This window comes from Macaca fascicularis, chromosome 9 (assembly GCF_037993035.2).
Source record: "Macaca fascicularis isolate 582-1 chromosome 9, T2T-MFA8v1.1".
NCBI lineage: Eukaryota > Metazoa > Chordata > Mammalia > Primates > Cercopithecidae > Macaca > Macaca fascicularis.
Window position 1 is genome coordinate 108,902,774 of NC_088383.1, and position 25,051 is coordinate 108,927,824.

The following is a 25,051-nucleotide window of genomic DNA, read 5'->3' on the forward strand; positions in this document are numbered from 1 at the left end:
TGTGATAGAAAAGAAAATCCCATTTCCTGAAAAGAAAAACCGGATGCAGAAATTTGCATAATTAAGGAGCAGCCAAATGTTAATCCCCAAGACAATGGGGAAAATGTCTCCAGGGCATGTCAGAGGTCTTCATGGCAGCTGTACTCATCACAGGTCCAGAGGCCTAGGAGGAAAGGAGTGGCTTCCTGGGCTGTGCTCAGGGTCACCGTACTGTGTGCAGCCTAGGGACTTGGTGCCCTGCATCCCAGCTGCTCCAGCCACAGCTGAAAGGGGCCAATGTAGAACTCAGGCCACGGCTTCAGAGGGTGCAAGCCCCAAGCCTTGGCAGCTTCCACGTGGTGTTGAGCCTGCGGGTGCACAGAAGTCCAGAATTGAGGTTTGGGAACCTCTGCCTTGATTTCAGAGGATGTATGGAAATGCCTGGATGTCCAGGCAGAAGTTTGCTGCAGGGGCAGGTCTCTCATGGAGAACCTCTGCTAGGGCAGCACAGAAGGAAAATGTGGGGTCAGAATCTCCACCCAGAGTCCCTACTGTGGCACCACCTAGTGGAGCTGTGAGAAGAGGGCCAAAATCCTCCAGACCCCAGAATGGTAGATCCACCAACAGCTTGCATTGTGTGCCTGGAAAAGCCACAGACACTCAACATCAGCCCATGAAAGCAGCCGGGAGGGAGGCTGTACCTGCAGAGCCACAGGGGCAGAGCTGCCCAACACCATGGGGACCTACCTTTTGCAGTGGCGTGACCTAGTTGTAAGACATGGAGTCAAAGGAGATCATTCTGGAGCTTTAAGATTTGACTGCCCCACTGGATTTCAGACTTGCATGGGGCCTGTGTCCCCTTTGTTTTGGCCAATTTCTCCCATTTGGAACAGCTGTATTTACCCAGTGCCTGTATCCCCATTGTATCTAGGAAGTAACTAACTTGCTTTTGATTTTGCAGGCTCATAGGCAGAAGGGACTCGCCTTGTCTCAGATGAGATGTTGAACTCTGGATATTTAATGCTGAAATGAGTTAACACTTGGGGGACTGTTGGGAAGGCATGATTAGTTTTGAAATGTGAGGACATGAGATTTGGGAGGGTCCAGGTGGAATGATATGGTTTGGCTGTGTCCCCACCCCAATCTCATCTTGAATTCCTATGTGTTGTGGGAGGGAGCTGGTGGGAGGTAACTGAATCATGGGGGCAGATCTTTCCTGTGCTGCTCTCGTGAGAGTGAACAAATCTCATGAGATCTGATGGTTTTGAAAAACGGGAGTCTCCCTGCACAAACTCTCTCTTTGCCTGCTACTATCCATGTAAGATGTGACTTGCTTCTCCTTGCCTTCCACCATGATTGTGAGGCCTCCCCAACCATGTGGAACTATAAGTCCATTAAACCTCTTTGTTTTGTAAATTGCCCAGTCTCTGGTATGTCTTTATCAGCAGTGTGAAAATGGACTAATACGATATCTAATGCAAGAATTGTTTACAGGTTTATCTTGAAACTTGTAGGTATAGAAAGTGATGGAGAATCTGGAGTTTGCTAGGGCTCTGGGAATGTAACACCCAGCCAAGTTTCCCTCAGAATTCCTTTTCAGGGACTCTGAAATCAAGGTATCTGGCATTCCCCTGAGAGCTCAGGTACTCATATTAAATGAACATCTTTTTGAGGACTTGTCTAAGCATCTACTTTGTGCTGTAGCTTGAGGGTAAATGCTCCTGCTGTTCAGTACAAGCAACCCAGAGGCCTGGCTCCCTAGCTATCCCCTAATCAATTACACCGAATGTACTCTAGGACCCCTCCTACCACACCATCTCTTAGTCTGCAGTTCCCTTAGAACTCTGCCCATGTGCATAACAGTCCTTTCCTGAGAATATTTTGAATAGAGGTTTCCCTCTCTTTCTGCTACACCATCTACTATCCATCTTTCAGAAGATTACTTGATTTCTAATAATACTCTTACTAGAATTTTTTTATTCTATTATTTCCATTCACTTTTACAGACCTAAAGTAGAAACGGAGGGAGGTAGCTATGTGTGCTCAGTAGGCCATCGTGATCTTGATCCAGGATCTCTGGATCACCATTCTGCTTTTATCTCTTATTAGTATCCTGCTATTCCTAGACCCCCTGGGTTGCTTTCTATTATTGACTTTCCTGATGACATGTAAGTTCAGAGGTCTCTGGTACACAAGCCAAAAGTGACATGCATTCATGTTCTTGGGCCCTAGACCAATTGCTGTTGGTTGCCTCCCTCTCGTACTCTTCCTATTTATAAATTTTTTCTCCTGTGAGTCTGGTGAATATGAATGAAGTCTCCAGAGGCTGATCACTCCCAAATTAAGGGAAAGAATTTGAATATTTCAATGTTCCAGGTAGGAAGTGGTGAACTATACTTGTTAGAAACATAAGCTTAAATCCCAACTCCCTTGGCAAGTCACTTAATCTCTTTTCAAATTTTAATTTAATTTTTTTCTTTTTTTTTTTAGAGACAGAGTCTCTCAGTTGCCCAGGCTGCTCTCGAACTCCTGGGCTCTAGCAATCCTCCTACCTCGGCCTCCCAGGGATTACAGGCTTGAGTCTACTCAATATCTATGTCTTAGTTTCCTCATCTATACAGTAGCCATATGATTTATCACTGTACCTTTAGGGTGGCTGTGAATACTCTTCCTGTAAGCAAATTCTAACACATGCTTACTAATATGGTAATAAATGTTAGCTATTACTATTATTAAACTCTACTCCCTTGGCCAGGTGTGGGTATCCCAGCACTTTGGGAGGCCAAGGTGGGTGGATCATTTGAGGTCAGGAGTTCGAGACCAGCCTGGGCAATGTGGTGAAACCCCATCTCTGCTAAGAAATACAAAAATTAACCAGGCGTGGTGGCATGCACCTGTAATCCCAGCTACTCGGGAGGCTGAGGCATGAGAATCACTTGAACCCGGGAGGCACAGGTTGCAGTGAGCCAAGATCTCACCACTATACTCCAGCCTGGGTGATAGAGTAAGACTCTGTCTCAAAAAAAAAAAAAAGGAAAGAAAGAAATATACTCTCTAGACAACAAAGATACAACATGGAGTTTTCTCATGAGTCTTAACCTGGAAGTCTTTAGCGCTTAGTAGAGCCTGATTAAAGAAAGTTGTACTGCCGGGCGCGGTGGCTCAAGCCTGTAATCCCAGCACTTTGGGAGGCCGAGGCGGGCGGATCACAAGGTCAGGAGATCGAGACCACAGTGAAACCCCGTCTCTACTAAAAATACAAAAAATTAGCCGGGCGCGGTGGCGGGCGCCTGTAGTCCCAGCTACTCAGGAGGCTGAGGCAGGAGAATGGTGGGAACCCGGGAGGCGGAGCTTGCAGTGAGCCGAGATGGTGCCACTGCACTCCAGCCTGGGCAACAGCGTGAGACTCCGTCTCAAAAAAAAAAAAAAAAAAAAAAAAAGAAGAAAGTTGTACTTAGGGACTTGCCATCTGCACCACTGTTATGGATGCCATAGCAGAATAAGAGACATAAATGTCCTGGAGGTATATGTGTTTCTGAGATATGAGAATCTTTGATTCTGGTTTTTTTTTTTTTTTTTTTTTTTTTTGTGGGGGGAGACAGGGTCTCACTCCATTGCCCAAGCTGGAGTGCAGTGGCGTGATCATTGCTCACAGCAACCTCTGCCTCCCAGGTTCAAGCATTCCTCCCACCTCAGTCTCCCGAGTAGCTGGGACTACCGGCATATACCACCATGCTTGGCTAATTATTTTTGTATTTTTTTGTAGAAGCAGGGTTTGGCCCTGTTGCCCAGGCTAGTCTCAAACTCCTGGGCTCAAGCGATCCACCCACCGCAGCCTTCCAAAGTGCTGGGATCACAGGTGTGAGCCAACGCACCCGGCAAGGTTTGAGATTCTTTATCTGAGCAGCAAATGAAGTCAGGAGGCTACAGCAGTCATAGGCTCAAAACAGAGTCAGAGGCTCAAGATAGCCTATCTATAGTGATGAAATAAGAAATTAGGTAGTGAGGCTGGGCACGATGGCTCACGTCTGTAATCCCAGCATTTTGGGAGGCCGAGGCGGGCAGATCACTTGAGGTCAGGAGTTCGAGACCAGCCTAACCAACATGGAGAAATCCCATCTCTACTAAAAATACAAAATTAGCCAGGCATGGTGGTGCATGCCTGTAATCCCAGCTACTCAGGAGGCTAAGGTAGGAGAATCGCTTGAACCTGGGAGGCGGAGGTTGTGGTGAGCTAAGAGCTTGCCATTGCACTCCAGCCTGGGCAACAAGAGCGAAACTCTATCTCAAAACAAACAAACAACAAAAAAAAACAGTCCAGGCAAGGTGGCTCATGCCTATAATACCAGCACTTTGGGAGGCCGAGGCAGGTGGATCACCCAAGGTCAGGAGTTCAAGACCAGGCTGGCAACATGGAAACCCTGTCTCTACTAAAAATACAAAAATTAGCCAGGTGTGATGATGGTGCACGTCTGTAATCCCAGCTATTTGGGAGGCTGAGGCAGGAGAATCACTTGAGCCCAGGAGGCGGAGGCTGCAGTGAGCCAAGTTCACGCCACTGCACTCCAGCCTGGGCAACAGAGTAAGACTCTGTCTCAAAAAAAAAAAAAAGGAAACTAGGTAATGAAAATGTAAATCATTTTTTGTCCATCAAGGATGGTAACATATCCCTAAAAAGCATGGGTAGGCTGTTTCTGGGACTTGTGGGTGTCAAGAAACAAGTATATATTATTTCCTTGTCACTTACCTCTTAGTTGCTGGAGTTCCATATTCAAACTTTCAATGTTACTTTCACAGAACTTGAGATCCTCGAGGGTCTCTGCCCTTGATGATTCATCCTGCTTCTCCTCCAGCATGAGATTTAGCTCTTCTTGAGCTCTACTGTACATATCCAAGTCCTGCTCCATTTCCTCAATCCTCACCAGCACTAAGGGGCATGGGGAGGTCTGGTCCAGACTCCTTCCCATATGTCCGTGGCCCTCCTTTTCTAAGGTCTCACAGGTAGGATGGTGTCGAGATAGGAGCTTGGGGGATACCGCATTCGTTCTCTGCTGTGCTGAGGGAGGCAGGGGAGCTGGGCGAGAGGGTCGCACCACCAAGGGTGGTGCAGGTTTTAGGTTCTGGTCAACCAGCAAATGGGGAGAAGTGGATACTGGAGTACAGGGTCGAGGTGGCGGTGGCCTTAGGGCCTTTCTCCTTTCTGGCAGCTCCTGCTCGGTGATTAACTTTGAGGAACCTCGAACAATATCCTTCTCAGAGTTAAAGTCTGTGATTGAAAAGTGGCGTAAAATTTTATCTGGCTCTGTGCCGGGCCCTGCCAAGCTCTTCTCAAACTCGATCAGCTGTTGTGTCAGCTTCGAGTCCAGGTCAGTGCTGCCATCTCCCTGTGAATGTGTTGCTGCTTCCATAACAAGCCCCTGGGCTTGCAGACCAGGCTTCATCTCTGATCTCTCTGAGACGGAGTAAACGCTGGACATGTGGTGCTTTTTAGCATAACTAGCTATGTCGTGGAGCTGAGGACTCGACTGGCTGGGTTTGACTACCCCTGAGGCTGAAAGAGAAGAGCCCCTGTAAAGAGGGAGCACTGGCTTCTGAAGAGTTTTTAGCTGGGAATACATTCTTTTGGGAGGTAGGCTGGCGTAGTCTCTATTCCTTGCTTCTAGGGGAAGAAGGTCAGGGTGCTGTTCTGAGTGCGGGTGGCTCCCTCCCGCTGTAGAGTAATACTGGCTTCTCTGCAAGCTGGGATGAAAAGGGACCTGAGGTTGGGAGGAAATACCATTGACTACCTCTGTAGGGTCAGAGGTGGGAGAGTCTGTGGCAAGAGGCATTTCCCACTCCACGCCTGGGCTTCTCCGGGGCCCCGCAGCGGTGCCCTCATCCTGATAAGAGTTTCTGTCTGCTTCATACTCTGAAGTCAGATGACTCAGGGGAGAAGTGGGTGCTTCAGAAATAATGCGGTCAGGCTCCTCAGCCTCATGGTCACTGGTTTCATGTCTTTGTTCCTCCACTCCTAAGGAGTTCTCCAAACAATCCAAAGAAGTTTCCGGGATCCTGGAAAGGCTGCCTTCCTGGGGCAGAGCCATGGTTTCTTCAACCCGTGTGTCAGGATGTAATTTCACAAACCGGTAAGGAAAGATGCCTGTCCTGCCCTTCAGGGATCCTTCCAGCCAGCCATCTTCCAAGGTCGCCAGAATTCGGATTTTATCTCCGACCTCGAAATCCAGCTCGTTTGGCTCCAGGGCTTGGAATCTGTAGAGGGCGACCCCGTAGGTCCCTGGCTCTTCCTCATCCTCATCCGGCCCTATCTCTTCCTCTCCTACAGGGGTATCTACTTCACCATTAACAATGCAGTCATCGGGATTTCCAGAACTTACTGACTCATCCACAGTCCTGAGGGGCCCCAACAGCTCTACAAAACCTTCTGGAAAAATGCCTCTTCGGCCCTCTAACTCCCCTTCAAACCAGCCTGGTTCAGGAACTCCAATAATGGTGATCACATCCCCTTCCCTGAAGTCCAGCTCTTCATCCAGCTGTGCAGAAAGCCCCATCAGGGCCCGGGCTTGTCCCATGGAATATTCCGGAATCTGAAACAGGGCACTCTGGGAGTGCCACTGCCGGCTCTGTGAGGAGAGGCAGAGCTCACGGACACATGAAGACGGGAAGAAGCCCCGTGCGCCCCAGCAGCTTCGGCCCTGCAGCCAGCCTGCAGTGGGAACGCCATCGAGAATCACCAGGTCACCTAAAGAAAAGAGGAGCAGAGATGGTGACCTCAGTCATCACTGTAGAACATTATCACGACTAATAGTGCAACGTCTCATTTTAAACAGCTATCAAATTCAAGGAAATATATACCTATAGTTTTATGAGCATGAACAATTTTGACAATTTATTGAATTGGAACAGCTATATAAACCTGTAGTTTTCAGAGTTATACATGGAACCCTATGGGTGGGTCTCCAAGATCCTAGCAGATAATCTGTGAGGTCAAAACCATTCTCATAATAACACTAAGACTTTATCTACATATTTTACTCTGCTGACTTTTGTAATCGCTGTGAAAAAGCAATGGTGATTAAATTGCTGGCCAGGTAGGTGCAGTGGCTTACACCTGAAATTCCAGCACTTTGGGAGGCCAAGGCAGGAGGATCGCTTGAAACCAGTTCAAAACCAGCCTGGGCAACATGCCAAGACCTTGACTCTACAGAAAATTTAAAAAGTAGCTGTGCATTGTGGCTCCTGCCTGTAGTCCCAGCTATTTGGGAGGCTGAGGTGGGAGGATAGCTTGAACCCAGGAGATCGAGGCTGCAGTGAGCCGTGATTTCACCACTGCACTCCAGTCTGGGTGACACAGCAACACCTGTCTCAAAAATAAAAATAAAATGGCTGGGCGCGATGGCTCACGCCTGTAATCCCCACACTTTGGGAGGCCAAGGCAGGCAGATCACTTGAGGTCAGGAGTTCAAGACCAGCCTGGTCAACATGGTGAAACCCCATCTCTACTAAAAATACAAAAATTAGCCGGGAGTGGTGGCATGTGCCTATAGTCCCAGCTATTCGGGAGGCTGAGGCAGAAATTAAACTCAGGAGGCGGAGGTCGCAGTGAGCCGAGATCACGCCACTGCACTCCAGCTTGGGCAACACAGCAAGATTCCATCTCAAAAAAATAAATAAATTTTAAAAAATAATTAAATTAATTAAAAACTGCTGGCAATTCATAAGCAAAGGCAGTAGCAACAAATTACACGAATAGTCACTGTATGGTCATCGTATTCTTCACAACCATGTACTCACAGTTTTTTTAAAAGCCAGTTTCAGTTAAGAGGCAATACAAATTATGCATTGTGTTAAATCTCAACCCTTAAGAACAATTCTTTTGTAATATTCTGTGTGACAATATAGGAATTACACATAAAGCACTTTTACTGGCTGAAGAGAAGCACTTGAGTAACTGAGTTATATGCCTGAACCATCTGTTTATTTTCACATAACACCATTTTATGTGCAAGAATGAATAACAGACAACTATGTTTATTCAGACTTAGATATCTGGCAGACATTTCCTCCAAAATGAAAGTGAGTCTGAAACATCAAGGAAAACAAATTACAGTATTTGTTGCCAATGATAAAATTCCAACTTCCAAGAGAAAAATCAGAATTTTGGAAAACTTGTATCTACTACCACGGGCTTGGCAGCTTTCCCATACTTAAAGATTCTTCTGATGAGATAGTAACAAATATGATTTTTCATATTGTATATTGAAATGGTCAACATTTGGAATAACTGAGTAGCTAACTAAATTAATACTTCCCAAATGACAAATGCATGCTGGTATAAAATTATTCATGGCTAAAAGATTCACTCCAAAAGCAAGACAGATTAATGAATTTTAGTGTAATATTATGAAAGTTCACCGATGTAGCTTCAGATCCCACACTGCAATTAACTCATAAGAAATTACCACTCGTTGAATTTTGGTGCAGTATCAACGATGAATATTTGCAGTTATTGAAAAGACTATTAAAATACCTTTTCCCATCTCCCATTGCATATGTGTATAAAGCTGGATTTTCTTCACATAATTCCATGAAAACAACATATTGCAACAGATTGAATACAGATGCAAATAGAATTTGGTTTTCTTTTAGTAAGTCAAACATTAAAAAGATTTACAAACATGTAAAGCAATGTCATTCCTCATTAATTTTGTTTGGAAAGCTATACTTATTTTTCATAAAAATATGTTATTTATGTTAATATGTAATTGGTTTTTAATGGACTGATAAACAAGTTTTAAAAATTCCCAGTTGTAATAGCTAGTATGATAAATATCAACAGAAACAGTCCACATAAACAAAAGCTCTTTGGGAAAAATACAATAATTAGCCAGGTGTGGTGGTGCCCACCCGTGGTCCCAGATACTTGGAAGGCTGAAGTGGGAATCACTTAAACCTGGGAAGTCAAGGCTGGCAGTGAGCCATGGCTGTGCCACTGTGACAGAGAAAGACACTGTCTCAAAAACAAAAACAAAACAAAAAACCCAAAAAAAACAAAAAAGCTCTTTGGGGTCTCAATAACTTTTAAGAGTATACAAGGAGGCCAGGTGCAGTGACTCACACCTGTAATTCCAGCACTTTGGGAGGCTGAGGCAGAAGGATTGCTTGAGCAGAAGAGTTCAAGGTCAGCCTGGGCAACATAGCGAGACCTTATCTCTATTTAAAATAAAAAAAAATTAGCCAGTTGTGGTGGTGAGTGCTGTATTCCCAGCTACTTGGGAACCTGAGGCAGGAGGATCGCTTCAGCCCAGGAGTTTGAGCCTGCAGTGAGCTATGATGGCACCACTGCCCTCCGGCCTGGGCAACAGAGCGAGACCCTGTCTCAAAAAAAAAAAAAGAAAGAAATCTTCAGTAAAGGGTTCTGTGTTAGAGATGAAGGGTATGGGCAATGAATGTTCAATCATGTTCTCCAGAGGCCTTCTTGAACTATCCCTGTCCTGAAAATATATTATAATGAGATCTTAAAAGAAGGTACCAATAATCACCATTTTTGTTTTTGAAAATAACCAGTTTCCAGGTTATCCTCACAAAATATAAGCTGAACAGTTAGCATCTGTCTTATTGTGGAAGACGCTGAGGTAAAGAAAGGATAAGAGCACAGTATATGTTTCTGGAAAAATGAAATTAAAATTCAGTTCCATATGATTTATGATTTAATTTTGAAAAATTACTCTAATTTTATAATCAATTGTTTTACAACAAACTCTTAATTATCTGATTATAAGCTATTCATTTGTAGATTATCCATTTTAATCTTACAGTTAGGATTAAAGTTAATCTTACCTATACTTTTATACTTAAAATATCCTTCTCACTCAGTACCCAAGTCAGACGTGCTCAAGGAATGCACCTGGCCTAGGTAAAACAAGATCTGGGTAGCAAAGCACCCGGCAAAATCCTAGGAGTCATTTTATAGTCAAGCACATTGGAAAACCGGGTTATCTTTTATGCTCTTGATTTTTATACGCTCTTGATTAAAAAAAAAATAGACCAGGTGTGGTGGCTCACACCTGTAATTCCAGCACTTCGGGAGGCCGAGGTGGGTGGATCACCTCAGGTCAGAAGTTCAAGACTAGCCTGGCCAACATGGTGAAACCCTGTCTCTACTAAAAATACAAAATTAGCTGGGCGTGGGGGTACACGCCTATAACCCCAGCTACTCGAGAGGCTGAGGCAGAAAAATGGCTTGAACCTGGGAGGCAGAGGTTGCAGTGAGCTGAGGCAGAACCACTGCACTCCAGCCTGTGTGACAAGAGCGAAACTCCATCTCTACAACAACAACAAAAAACTTAAGTCTACTCAGGCAAGGTGGCTATTGCCTGTAGTCTCAGCTACTCGTGAGGCTGAGGTGGGAAGATTGCTTGAGCCCAAGAGTTCAAGGCTACAGTGAACTATGATTGGACCACCGCACTCCAGTCTGGGTGACAAAGAGAGACCCTGTCTCTCAAAAATAAAATAAAATAAAATAAATAAGAAAAAAAAAAAAAAAAAAACCTAAGTCTATCTTATCTTCCCAAGTGGGTTACAGGTTTCTTAATGATAGGTACCACCTTCTCTTTGGTATCTCAAGAGTCTGGTATGATGCCTTTTGCATAGGAAGCCCTTGATGTTCATTTGCTAATGATGATTACTCAACTCCAACTCCCAAATAAATTCATTACATTCTGCTTTCCAAACTGACTTTTGCTGCTAATTTCCTTTTTTCTTCTAATTCCTTCTTTCAAAATATTTCTTCCTTCTTTTTTCTTTTTTTTTGTGGAGACAGGGTCTCACCCTATCACCAAGGCTGAGTGCAGTGGTGCAATCACGGCTTACTGCAGCCTTGACCACCCAGGCTCAACCGATTGTCCCACCTCAGCCTCCTAAGTAGCTGAGACTACAGGCATGTGCCACCATACCTAATTTTTATTTTGACAGGGTCTCACTATGTTGCCCAGGCTGGTCTCGAACTCCTGAACTCAAGTGATCCACCCGCCTCAGTCTCCCACAGTGCTAGGATTTCAGGTGTGAGCCACTGTGCCCGGCCTCTTCCTTCTACTAATTGCTCTATGCTACGACCCTGGTCCAATTCCCACCATCTCACCCTTTTAAATCTTGTCTCCAGTCATTATTTCTTCAAGTCTACCAAATGATTCACGACAAATCAAGATTATAAATATACCAGTTTTATCATCTCCCTCCCCAGGCCAAATTTTTACCATGAAGCACAAGGAGCCTACTGCTAATGGCTTCTTCCCCAATAATCCTATTCTTATTACCCAAAATATACAAAATATAAATTTGCTCTGAACACTCTCTGTAGAGATTTACTCAGCTACCAAAAGACTTATGCTTTCACCCCAAAGCAAACTTACATTCATGATTATCCAGTCATAACCTTCCCCTTCTCCAACTATCCAATATTATCTCACCTATGATACGAGACCCTATTCCACACAAGGGAGCTTTCATTGTTACGAAGCCACATCATTATTAACCCCAAAGCCTTACTCATGTTACACTGTCTCTCCATCTGAAACCTTGGCTTGCTTCTCTAAAAAACCTTAGAAACTCACATTCATCTTGGCTGTCTATAGCCTAGAAAAGAAATTATTGTCTACATCATGAATTCTGATACTTGTATTTTCATATACTATACAGCACCTAACATAAGATTTTAGACTGAGAGAGAGGTGCCCAACATATTTTCACAAATTTGATATTATTTTGTTTCAATGTTCCCAAAAAATAGGGTCTTGATCCTGTATTTCTACATTCCTTTAACTTATGATTCCCTATCCCTTGGTCAGAAGTTGGGGTCCTAAAAAATCACAAGGCTGGGCGCGGTGGCTCACACCTGTAATCCCAACACTTTCGGATGCCGAGGCAGGGGGATCACAAGGTCACGAGATTGAGACCATCCTGGCTAACACGGTGAAACCCAGTCTCTACTAAAATTACGAAACATTAGCCAGGCGTCCTGGCAGGCGCCTGTAGTCCCAGCTACTGGGGAGGTTGAGACAGGAGAATGGTGTGAACCCGGGAGGCGGAGCTTGCAGTAAGCCGAGATCACGCCACTGCACTCCTGCCTGGGCGACAGAGCGAGAAGAGAAGATGTCTCAAAAAAAAAAAAAAAAAAAAAAAAACCCGCAAGTAATTTTCCCCCCTCTAGCCCCAGGGCCCCAGGGACCAGAGGGAATGACTGGTGATTGACTGCTGTTCAGACACAATGGGCCTCTTCGTGAAGGGGAAGAATAAAAGCGTGCCATAACTCCCACTCTGCTGGCTTTGAAATGAACTGGCTTTCTTAAAGCTGTAGAATTATGATATTTTCCTGGTTTTGCCAGACCCCATGAACCCATATAATAAGGCTTGTTTTCCTGTCTATTTTCAGCAAGGTAACTGTTTTGATAAGCTTTATTACCTGATGGAATGCTATTTTATTGGTTATTTCTACATAGTAAAGGTGAATCTTCAAAAACATACACAATTTAGAACCTGGAAAGTACTTTAGAAATTATTTTGTTCAATGCCCTTTTTATTTTAAAATTCATTTTATTATTTTTTAAGGCAGGGTCTCAGTCTGTTACCCAGGCTGGAAGGCAGTGGCTCAATCACTGCACATTGTAGCCTCAACTTCCCAGGCTCAAGCAATCCTCCTGCCTCAGCCTCCTGAGTAGCTGGGACTACAGGCATCTGCCACTGTGCCCAGCTAATTTTTTTTTTTTTTTTTTAAATTGTGGAGATGGCCTTTTGTTGTCCAAGCTGGCCTCAAACTCCTGGGCTCAAGTGATCCTCCCACCTAGGCCTCCTAAACTGCTGAGATTAAAGGTGTGAGTCACCATATTCTGCCTCAATGCCGCTATTCTATAGCCCTGTTACTGATGCATAAGTCTCTGTTTTTCATCAGAAAGAGTCATACAAGCTATTCCCCTGGTATCCTAGGTGATTCCTTAGGAACAGATCACTTTTTCCATTAGATCAGTGTCTCCAAAATAACTAGTGGTCATTCCCAGACTTCTGAAATACCAATATGAGGAACTCCTGGAACAGCAAGACCAGATTTTGAGAAAAGAAAAATAGGAAGTGTGGTGACCCTTAGGGTCAGCCTGAGCCTTCAACTCATGCACAATTAATCCCAGCCACACTGCTTGTTGCTTCTGGTTGGATTTTTTTATTTGGACAGGAAATGCATTAGGAATAAAATGATAAGAAGGAATGCAGGTCTTCTTAGAATCGGATATGAGCAGTCTGACTGCAGTCCTAGGTTCCTCACGAACTCCTTTTGGGACTCTCTCTAAATGCCAGGGGAACTGCGTGCTTTATGCAGCCTGACCACATACAGTATTTTACTCAGGTTTCCATACGAGCCATGTCAGAACTTCCTTCCTGAGAGCTCACATTCATGGCATCACAAATTTACAACACATGTGCTTTGACTGATAAATACCACTGGTCAATTTATTTTCTATTGGCCTTTTGTTTGAGGGGGCAGGTGATCTAGAAACATGAGGTTATGGCCAAGGGATGAGCATTCTGTGTTATGTGAGGCAATTATTAGTGATATTCTATCACTTGTCATAATATGCACTAACTTTTTTCTCTCCTCTTTTTCTGTCTTTTCCTTGTCCTAGTCTCTTTTTTTTTTTTTTTTTTTTTTTGAGACAGAGTCTTGCTCTGTCGCCCAGGCTGGAGTGCAGTGGTGCGATCTCAGCTTGCTGCAACTTCTGCTTCCTGGGTTTGAGTGATTCTCCTGCCTCAGCCTCCCGAGTAGCTGGGATTACAGGTGCCTGCCACCGCGCTGGTGGAGATGGGGTTTCACCATCTTGGCCAGGCTGATCTCAAACTCCTGACCTCGTGATCCACCCGCCTCAGCCTCCCAAAGTGCTGGGATTACAGGCGTGAGCCACTGCGCCCATCCTCCTTGTACTAATCTCTTAACTGCTTTTGTTCTTTGCTCCCCTCTGCCCCCCACCTTTCTTTTCTCCTCTCTGTTTTTTTTTTTAGGGTAGTCAGGGGCACTGGCCACCTGTTTTAATTCTTCTTCTAAGAGACAGACTTGTTTCTCAGTTTAAATATAACTCGAGGTCAGGCGTGGTGGCTCATGCCTGTAATCCCAGCACTTTGGGAGGTCGAGGCAGGCAGATCGCTTGAAGTCAGGAGTTCGAGACCAGCTTGGCCAAAATGGTGAAACCCAGTCTCTACTAAAAATACAAAAATTAGTTGGGGGTGGTGGCACATGCCTGTAATCCCAGCTACTCGGGAGGCTAAGGCATGAATATCACTTGAACCAAGGAGGTAGAAGTGGCAGTGAGCAGAAATTGCACCACTGCGCTCCTGCCTGGGCGACAGAGTGAGACTCTGTCTCAAGAAAAGAAAAGAAAAAAAAAAAAAAAATATATATATATATATATATATATATATATATATATATATATATAAACTCAAAACACTAGCAATAGTCCAAAACAATTACATAGCTTCAGGAAAAGGAAGAAGGGTGACACCTGCTGGAACAAAGATTAGTGGTTCTGATTTCACATAGAATCTCTCTGGGAAAAGACACACAAAACTTCACAGAATTATCCCAGAAACAAGATACCCAAAGCACATCAACGAAGCCCAGGTGCCCAGGTTAAGACTAATAAGAAAGCTAGCATTTACTGAGTGCTTACCTACTGCCATATGCTTTCCATGTACAACCTCATCTAATCCTCACAATCACCCTGATGTAGGTATTATATTATTATCCTCATTTTGTAGATAAGAAAACTGAGGCTGAGAGACTTAAGTAACTAGTCCAAGGTCACAGCTATTAAGTGGTGGACTTGGATTTAAACTTAGGCCTGTCAGAATTCTTATCCCCTAAGCTATACTGCCTGCTCTAAATACATATAGACATCTATAAATTACATACATATTTTTTCTCTTATTAATCCTAATGATACTTCTTAAAGGTAAGTAAACAACAACGAACTAAAAAGGCATGTGGTAAAACACAACAGATCTCAAACATTATCCCACATACTTTTTCTTTTTGAGAAGGAGTATCACTCTTGTTGCCCAGGCTGGACTGCACTGGCGCAATCTTGGCTCTCTGCAACCTCCACCTCCCGCGTTCAAGAAATTCTTCTGCCTCAGCCTCCCAAGAAGCTGGGATTACAGGTATGCAACATCATACCCAGCTAATTTTGTATTATTAGTAGAGATGAGGGTTCTATAATGTTGGCCAAGCTGGTCTCGAACTCCTGACCTCAGGTGATCCACCCGCCTAGGCCTCCCAAAGTGCTGGGATTACAGGCATGAGCTACCATGCCTGGCTCCACATACTCTTAAGGGTTTCCAAATCCCCTCCTGACATATTCCATCATCAACATTTCATTTACAGACACACTGATCTAATGGAAAAAGTGATTTTCAGTCTAGGAAGTTGAAGCGCCATCCCAAACACTAGACTTGAAAAACAGGAAGCCTAGATGCAAGTCTGATAAACTGTACCTGGCATAAAACAATACTTTCATTTTTTAGTGATTTTGTTTCCCACCAGTAAAATTAATACCTGTTGATGTGACTTGTCATGTATAGAAAAGAGAAATTAAAATAATTTGTGTCACAAGCTAAGTTTCCCAGAAAAAGACAAATTGCATAGGTATAACTAACTTCTCCATCCTCAAAGGTTTGTGTTTCCAAATTAAAAGACGGAGCTAAAAAAGACGTGAAAGGCATAGAAGGAAAGCTGACCGGTCAGTGTGTTTACTGGCAGTAGATTATCACAGAGAGGAGAACAAGATAAAATCATGGATAATTAGTACATCTGGTGCTAGTCTCTCTTTCCCAATGTATCCCCCTGCCCTGCATCCTCTTTCTTTGGATTTCACTTACATCTTTAAGCTTAATAGGCTTAATTGGTTAAAAGGTAGTCAAGATAAAATCTACAGATTCCAGGTCCTGGCCTGAACTTGAGTCAGTCTTCGGACAGGTGACTCATGATGCCAGGCTCTTTCTGAGAATCTCTCGGATGGCCATGCTTCCTAAGAAAGGTCCACGCTACCCACACCCTCTGAACAGCTCAGCGGAAGCCACTGCACTCTTGTCCTTTCTCCATTCCATCAGATATGGACTACAGACTCCACTGGCTGAGCTATGAGTAAGGACAGATAGGGTACCTGCTATAATCTGTTAATCTATTTCTGTCTACCTTCCCAACACTGATTAGCAAGAAAGTATACAGAACTGAGGTAGATACTGAGTATAAAGTGAAGTGCAAGAAACCCTCAAAACAACAGAGCATGGTGGCGTTTTCTCTTATTAATCCTTTCTTTTTTTGAAACAAGGTCTTGCTCTGTTGCCCAAGCTGGAGGGTAGTGGCGTAAACACAGCTCACTGCAGCCTCAACCTCCTGGGCTCAGGCTCCTGCCTCAGTCTCCTGAGTAGCTGGGACCACGGGCATGCATCCCTGGTATGCACCACCATGCCTGGCTAATTTAAATTTTTTAATTTTTTTATAGAGACAAGGTCCTGCCACGTTCCCCAGGCTGATCTCAAACTCCTGGGCTCAAGGGATACTCTTGCCTTTGGCCTCCCAAAGTGCTAGGATTACAGCCATGAGTCACTGTACCCAGCTTCTTATTAATCCTTAAAATACTTCTTAAAGTTAAGTAAGGTCTGTAATCCCAGCTACTCAGGAGACTGAAGTGGTAGCATCACTTGAGGCTAGGAGTTTCAGACCAGCCTGGGCAACACTGTTGAGACCCTGTGTTTTAAAAAAATAAAACGAAATTTGTGTAATAAAAAATAAATAATCCCAGTACTTTGGGAGGCCGAGGTGGGCAGATCACAAGATCAGGAGTTCGAGACCAGCCTGACGAATATGGTGAAATCCCATCTCTGCTCAAACTACAAAAATTAGCCGGGTGTGGTGGCAGGCGCCTGTAGTCCCAGCTACTCAGGAGGCTGAGGCACGAGAATCGCTTGAACCTGGGAGGCAGCGGTTGCAGTGAGCCGAGATCGCACTACTGCACTTCAGCCTCGACAGAATGAGACTCTGTCTCAAAAAACAAATAAACAAACAAACAAAATAAAACAAAATTTAAAAATAAAGAAATTCTCAAAATAGATTTTGAGGATTAAGGTCAAAATTCATTATTCCATTCTTATCACTAAGGGTTACAGAAGTTTGCTAGGTTTTTCTGGGGCGGGGGGTGTGTGTACATGATTTAAGAAGTCAAACCTGTCCCTTTTGTGCCATATGCCAAAGAGCAAGTCATATTAATAACACACCTAATAACTTCTACTGTTTTGATGACTGAGTCATCACAAAATTGGATTGATCAGAAGCTTCTGTCTATGGAACACTACTGGTTTCTCTGTTTATGCAGAATGGACTTAAGGACACTTGCTGAAATGGTTTATAGTTTATAGTTCATTCATCTCATCAGAGTGCAAGAAGGGAGAAATACTTGGAAAATCACGGAGAGACAGCTACGACTACCTGTTTTAATGTGTATTTATTTATTTATTTTTGTTTTTTGAGACAGGGTCTCACTGTCACCCAGGCTGGAGTGCAGTGATGTGATCATAGCTCACTGAAGCTTCCAACTCCTGGGCTCAAGCGATCCTCTTGCTGCAGCCTCCTGAGTTGCTAGGACTATAGGTGCATACCACCATGCCTGGCTAAGTATGACTATCAGTTTTAAATCACTTCCCTTTAAACTCGCTCTGATGAGGCAGTAGTAAAATGGGGATGTCTTGTACCTGTCTCTTAATTTCCATATCAAAATTCCTGCTCTACTATTACGCATTAATAAATGGTAATATTGTTAGCAAAGCCATATCCAGTTTTTTTCTTTTTTTTCTCCCTCCCCCCATGCCCCATATCAGTTTTTAAAAGAAAAAAAAGAGAAATAAAGCCTGAAGTTGGTCAGGCGCAGTGACTCATGCCTGTAATCCTAGCACTTTGGGAGGCTGAGGCAGGCAGATTGTTTGAGCCCAGGAGTTTGAGACCAGCCTGGGCAACACGGCAAAACCGCATCTCTACCAAAACTACTAAAAATTAGCCCAGCGTGGTAGCATGTGCCTGTGGTCCCAGCTACTCAGGAAGCTGAGGTAGGAGGACTGCTTGAGCCTGGGAGGCAGAGGGTGTAGTGAGCTGAGATCGCACCACTGCACTCTAGCCTAGGCAACAGAGTGAGACTACTTCCTCAAAAAAAAGAGAGAGAGAGAGAGAGAGAGCGAGCGCATGAGCCAGAAGTGTGGTTACAGCATGGGGGCGGTGGAAAGATAATCCTGGACTTAGAATGATGAGCTCACATTCTGAGGCCAAGACTTCTCACCTTTAGCCAACAGTCTTTGAATTTTGCTCTCATTATTTATAAAATACAGTTAATAATCCCCACTTTCCTACCTCCCAGGTCTGTGCTGAGGATCAAGTGAGAATATATTTGTGAGAAAATACTATGGAAATTGTAAAATGGTACTCAACTATAAGGCATCATTATGTCCAAGCTACTTTGGTATTGCCGAGGACTCTCTAGAGGTTAAGCCACTTCACAAATTCAAAAAGGATCTGGTTGTTGAAATGGGCAGACTCCAAAAATCTAATTTCAAATAGTCTACTATTTGATGAGCAGCTTACCTCGATGGAGGGGAAGACTATCCAATTCTTGGGATGTGAATTCACAAATGCACACAAACAGCCTCTCTCCCTCTTTTAGACTGGGAATGGTCACAATTTCCACAAAACTGCTGGGGAACTGTCCTGAAAATAAAAGCAAGCATATTAAATTTTAATACTGAAATTTCTTTTTCCATCTGTGTATAAGGACAAAAACTTTTCTTCTGAGTCCATGTATAGACCCTAACTTGAAAACTCTGTGAAAACTCATAATTGGAGAATCTGTTGGAGAGAAGCATAGTGCACAAAACTAGATGCATGCAGAACAGACAGAATGCAATTCAATTCCATACGCATTTACTGGGGGCTGCTATATGCAAAGCACACCACAGAGGAAAACATAAGTAAGATAGTTCTGGTCTTCAAAGATCTGAAAACCTAGTTCAGACAAAAAGTCGAATTCAGACACAAATAATAATTCAATCATGAAATCTGGTATCACAATGTAAGTACACAAATTGTCACGGAAGTTCAAATAAGGTAGGTAATAGGTCAGGAAGAACATAAAAAACTTTACGAAAACAATAGTATTTGAATCTGAAGGTGGATAAGGTTTTAATTGGTGGTGGTAGAAAGACAGGGCCTGCCAGTTGGAAAGTATCAGAAAGTCTGATTGATTTTACCTTCTATCTCTGGGTCTGTTTATCTCCAGACCCACCACCTTGGTCCACGCCATCACCATCTCTCACCTGGATTACTGCAGCAACCTTCCAAATGCTTCCCTGCCTTCAATTTTGTCCCTTTCTATCATTCTTAAGTCTGCAGCAGTGAGTTTTCTAAAATTCAAATCTGGTAATGTTCAAAGCACTTTCAGGGTTTCCCATTTCCTTCACTCCTTACCATGGCATACTCTGTCTCCCATGATCCAGCTTTTGCTCATCTCTCCAGCCCACCTTTCCCCCTCAACCACTCACACCTCACGCCCTACTAAACTTCTCTAGGTCCCCTGTGTTCTCACACTCCAGGGACCTTCAACAAGTAATCCTCTCTGCCTACCATCTTTGCCTTGCTAACTCCTTCTCATCATTTTTGTCTCAGCTGAGATATCACTTCTACTGGGAAATAATTTATTTATCTCTCAAATGTGGATTAAGTGTCAACAGAGTGTGCTCGAAGGACTCCAACCCAGACTTACATAAATATGAATATATGCAAGTTAAGGATTGGATTAACACAGAGGCATGTGGTGTGGGAAAAGATTCCACCCTTCCCTAGGCTAATTAATGAAAGAAATCGAAGTGAACATGTATCTTACAGAATTGAAGAAAGCTAACCAGGTGCATGGAATGTGGGAGGTAGCTAGCATGTAGGAGGGTAAAGGATAACTTTAATAAATTTGGGCCAGCCATGGATCCAGGAGGGAATGAACAGGACGAATCATGCTCCTTTGAAGAAAATGAGAGAAAGATCACTTCTCAGCCTTTTGCCTAAGATCAAGGGAAGAATGAAAGAAAGGGTAGAAAATGTTCAAAGAAGACAGCCAGAGAAAACAAGGTGGAGAGCACCTTGTGTTCCACAAATCATAAAGCTGGTTATGAAAAGCAGTAGTAAACAACAGGGTTCTGAAGAAAGGAACAACACATATTTTGAGAAGAGGAATAATAGCACTGAACACAAAGGATAAAGACCTGGGAAGGGAAAGCGGGGGAAAGGGAAAGACTTGGATAGAAACCTGGGTTGGGGCAGCTGGTATCCAGCAGTGCAGCCTCTTGAAGGAAGCAACACAGAGAGAGGGAATGGTAACAGAAATCTTCCCCTAACTGGTAGAGACCACATATGAATACAGAAAGAAAACACAAAAGGATTCTGAAATTTATTGACTTGGGCTTCCCACTTAGCTAGCTTTCTTTTCTTTCTTTCCTTCCCCTCCTCCCTCCCGTCCTTTCTTTCTTATTTATTTATTTATTTATTTATTTATTTATTGAGATGGTGTCTTGCTATGCTGACCAGGCTGGTTTCAAACTCCTGGTCTCAAGCAATCCTTCCATCTCAGCCTCCCAAAGTACTGGGATTATAGACATGAGCCACCGTGCCCAGCCTTTATTTTTATTTTTATTATTTATTTATTTGAGACAGTTTTTTGCTCTTGTCGCCCAGGCTGGAATGCGATGGCACAATCTCAGCTCACTCCAACCTTTGTCTCCTGGGTTCAAGCAATTCTCCAGCCTTGCCTCCTGGGTAGCTGGGATTACAGGCATGCACCACCACAGCCGGCAAATTTTGTATTTTTAGTACAGACAGGGTCTCACTATCTCACCATGTTGGCCAGGCTGGTCTTGAACTCCTGACCTCAGGTGATCCACCCACCTCAGCCTTCCAAAGCGCTGGGATTACAGGCATGAGCCACTGACCCCAGCTAGGAATAATTTTCTTTCTTTCTTTTTTTGGAGACAGGGTCTCACTCTGTCGCCAAGGCTGGAGTGCAGTGCTGGCCTTTATTTTTAATATGGAAAGAAGTCAGGGCCTGTGGTCCATTATGAGTCTCTTACTTACCTGTAACATCCTCCTTCTTTCCTAGAAGCCAAAATTCATCCACCACTGCCAGCACCTCAATAACATCTCCCACGAAGAGCGGCAGTTCTTCTGACACGCTAGGGCAGAAGTCAAAAATGGCTCGAACCACTGAGCCGGCCTCCATGTTTTATAACCTGGAAAGAAAGATCAAGAGAAACAGAAAACATCAATATTTAAGACACTGCAATATAGATCTATTTCTTGGGAATGATAAAGCTTAAGATATAAATATTCTTAAAATGAAGCCAAAGCTAAGCAAATAAGTTAGTACTTCCTATTTTATTTTTGAGACAGGGTCTCACTCCCATCGCCCAGGCTGGAGTGCAGTGGAGCAATCACGGCTCACTGCAGCCTCGACTTCTGGGGCTCAGGTGATCCTCCCAGCTCAGTTTCCCAAGAAGTTTGGGCTAGAGGCATGTGCCACCATGTCCAGCTAATTTTTGTATTTTTACTAGAGGCAGGGTTTCACCATGTTGCCCAGGCTGGTCTCAAACTCCTGGGCTCAAGCAATCTGCCCACCTTGGCCTCCCAAAGTACTGGGATTACAGGCATGCTCCACTGTGCCTGGCCTCATATTTTAAAATATCAAAGTTATTTCTCATTTCTCTTTCCTTTTCTTTTGCGGGGGGGACAAGGTCTCGCTCTATCACTCAGGCTGGAGTGCAATGGTGTGATCATAGCTCACTGCAGCCTCCAGCTCCTGGGCTCAGGTGATCTTCCTACCTCAGCTTTCTGAGTAGCTGGAACTACAGGCGCACAACACTGTGTCTGGCTTTTTTTTTTTTTTTTTTTTTTTTGAGATGAAAACTCGTTGCATGTTCCACGCTGGAGTGCAGTGGCACAATCTCAGCTCACTGCCACTTCCGCCTCCTGGGTTCAAGTGATTCTCGAGGCTCAGCCTCCCAAGTAGGTGGGACTACAGGCATGCACCACCACGCCCAGCAAATTTTTGTATTTTTAGTAGAGACGGGGTTTTGCCATGTTGGCCAGGCTCATCTCAAACTCCTGGCCTCAAGTGATCCGCCCATCTCAGCCTCCCAAAGTGCTGGGATTACAGGCGTGAGCCACCATGCCCGGCCTGTTTTTTTTTTTTTTTTTTTTTGTAGAGATGAGATCTCACTAGGCTAGTGTTGAACTCCTGGCTTCAGTGATCCTCCTGCTTCGGCCTCCCAAAGTGTTGGGATTCCAGGCATGAGACACCACACCTGGTCTAATTTAAAAATAATAATTTCCTCATATATTTTTCATTTGGCCCTCAAAGGAATTCAGGAATTACGAAAAAAAAAAAAAACCTAGACCTCACAGTGATAGAAAAGATTCAAGTCAGCAAGTGTAGGATTTTCAGAATGCCTGAAGAGGACAGTAAGGAAATTAACATTTTTAAAGCACCAGACAACATGGTAATTTTATTTTATTTTATTATTTTTTTTTATTTTTATTTTTTTTGAGACGGAGTCTCACTCTGTCACCCAGGCTGGAGTGCAGTGGCTGGATCTCAGCTCACTGCAAGCTCCGCCTCCCGGGTTCACGCCATTCTCCTGCCTCAGCCTCCCGAGTAGCTGGGACTACAGGCGCCTGCCACCTCGCCCGGCTAAGTTTTTGTATTTTTAGTAGAGACGGGGTTTCACTGTGTTAGCCAGGATGGTCTCGATCTCCTGACCTCGTGATCCGCCCGTCTCGGCCTCCCAAAGTGCTGGGATTACAGGCTTGAGCCACCGCGCCCGGCCGCAACATGGTAATTTTAAAATACAATACTTTAAAAAGCAGGGATTTTAAATATGGCATTCCCCATAATGATCTTAAAGATTAGGATACTAAGGCTCAGTATAGTTAGAAAACATTGTTTGTCCAAGATCACAGCACTCACAGCAGCAGGGCCGGGACTTAAACTGAGGGCATTCTGGTTCCTACCTACTGAGACTATCTGCAAACAAATGTACCACAACCTGAAGAACAGCAGCAGGACCATGCCTCAAAGGCCTAGATGGAAAACCTATTGGGGGCTGGCGCGGTGGCTCGCACCTGTAATCCCAGCACTTTGGGAGGCCGAGGTGGGCAGATCACCTGAGGAGTTTTGAGACCAGCCTGGACAACATGGTGAAACCCCGTCTCTACTAACAATACAAAAATCAGTCAGGCGCAGTGGTGGGTGCCTATAATCCCAGCTACTTGGGAGGCTGAGGCAGGAGAATCACTTGAACCCGGGAGGCAGAGGTTGCAGTGAGCCGAGATCACGCCATTACATTCCAGCCTGGGCGACGAAGTAACACTCCGTCTCAGAGAAGGAAAAAGGAAAAGGGAAGGGAAAACCTACTGAATGGCTCATGTCTGTAATCCTAGCACTTTGGGAGACAGAGGCTGGAGGATCAATTGCAGTCAGGAGTTCAAGACCAGCCTAGGCAACACAGCAAGACTTCGTCTCTATTTTATTTTTTAAAAAAGTTAGAAAAGTAAAAATCTGTAAGAAAGGACTATGTAGATGGCACCTCCAGATAAGATTTAGCATCCTATGCCAGATCAAGTATGTGCTCTCAGTTCACAGAAGTTAGTGCCCCAACCCCGGAGAGAATCCTTGTACTGTTACAGTGTCTGTGCTGTAACAGGACGATGTGTCCACTACCTTGATGCATGTGGCTGGGGAACCGAAGTATGTACTGAAGCAGCAGAAAGACAGGACATAAGTAGTGGACATCTATCCACCTGTAGACAATCAGCCTTGATGACAGCTACATTTCTCCCTAGGTCTCTTAAAAGAACAGCTGAAGATCACCAGAGTACCCAGGCCTGAAATCTATTTTTCTTTTCTTTTCTTTTTAGAGATGGGGTCTTGCTCTGTTGCCCAGGCTGGAGTGCAATCATAGCTCACTGCAGCCTTGAACTCCCGGGCTCAAGTGATCCTCCTGCCTCAGCCTCCCAAGTACAAGTCTATTTTTCTTTAATCAGCTCAAGTACTTATTTGGTCTTGGTAGAGATGAATGAGGACTCTAACTTCCATCTCACACAAAACCATCATCACATCAAAAAGCATGAAGTGCCTAATTACAAAAAAAGAAAAGATGGTGGTAGCTCTGTTAATTTTATTTATTTATGAGACCGGATCTTACTCTGAGGCCCAGGCCGGAGTGCAATGGCTCACTGCAGCCTTGATATCCCGGGCTCAAGCAATCTTCCCACCTCAGCCTCCTGGGTACCTATGGCTACAGGTACGCATAACCATGCGCAGATAATATTTTTGTATTTTTTTGTAGAGACAGGGTTTTACTATGTTGCCCAGGCTGGTCTCAAACTCCTGGGCCACCCACCTTGACCTCCCAAAGTGCTAGGGTTACAGGCAGAAGCCACCATACCTGACGTCTGTTAATTTACAATCCAGCAAGGTGCGGTGGCTCACGCCTGTAACCCCAGCACTTTGGGGAGGCCAATGCAGGTGGATCACCTGAGGTTGGGAGTTTGAGACCAGCCTGACCAACATGGAGAAACCCGGTCTCTACTAAAAATACAAAGTTAGCCGGACGTGGTGGCATATGCCTGTAATCCCAGCTACTCCGGAGGCTGAGGCAGGAGAATCACTTGAACCCAGGAGGCAGAGGTACGGTGAGCCAAAATCGCACTATTGCACTCCAGCCTGGGCAACAAGAGCAAAACTATGTCTCAAAAAAAAAAATTACATCCAAGAAAACACTGATGTGGATAAACATATTAGGCATATAATAAATCATTGAGTATATTAATATGGAGTACCTAGAAGATGTTAATAAATCATGCTACACAATCAAACATTACGTATTTAATTTTTACTGTCAAGCAAAGGTAGGTTATCTTTGTGTTACTTATTACAGACTTTTTGTCTAT

At 44.1% G+C, this 25,051-nt stretch overlaps 1 protein-coding gene across 2 annotated transcripts in view; it reads right to left on the bottom strand.

The window, feature by feature from the left end:
* The window catches only part of DNMBP (dynamin binding protein), a 121,698-nt gene that overhangs the window by 62,691 nt on the left and 33,956 nt on the right, over positions 1-25,051 (bottom strand). For both annotated transcript variants that reach the window (XM_005566173.4, XM_045361362.3), the window contains exons 2-4: positions 21,179-21,333; positions 18,647-18,769; positions 4,727-6,718 (exon numbers count right to left, since the gene is read on the bottom strand). In XM_005566173.4, coding sequence (XP_005566230.3) covers positions 4,727-6,718; positions 18,647-18,769; positions 21,179-21,323 — 2,260 coding nt within the window. In that variant the 5' untranslated portion in view covers positions 21,324-21,333. The remainder of the gene's footprint in view (positions 1-4,726; positions 6,719-18,646; positions 18,770-21,178; positions 21,334-25,051) is intronic.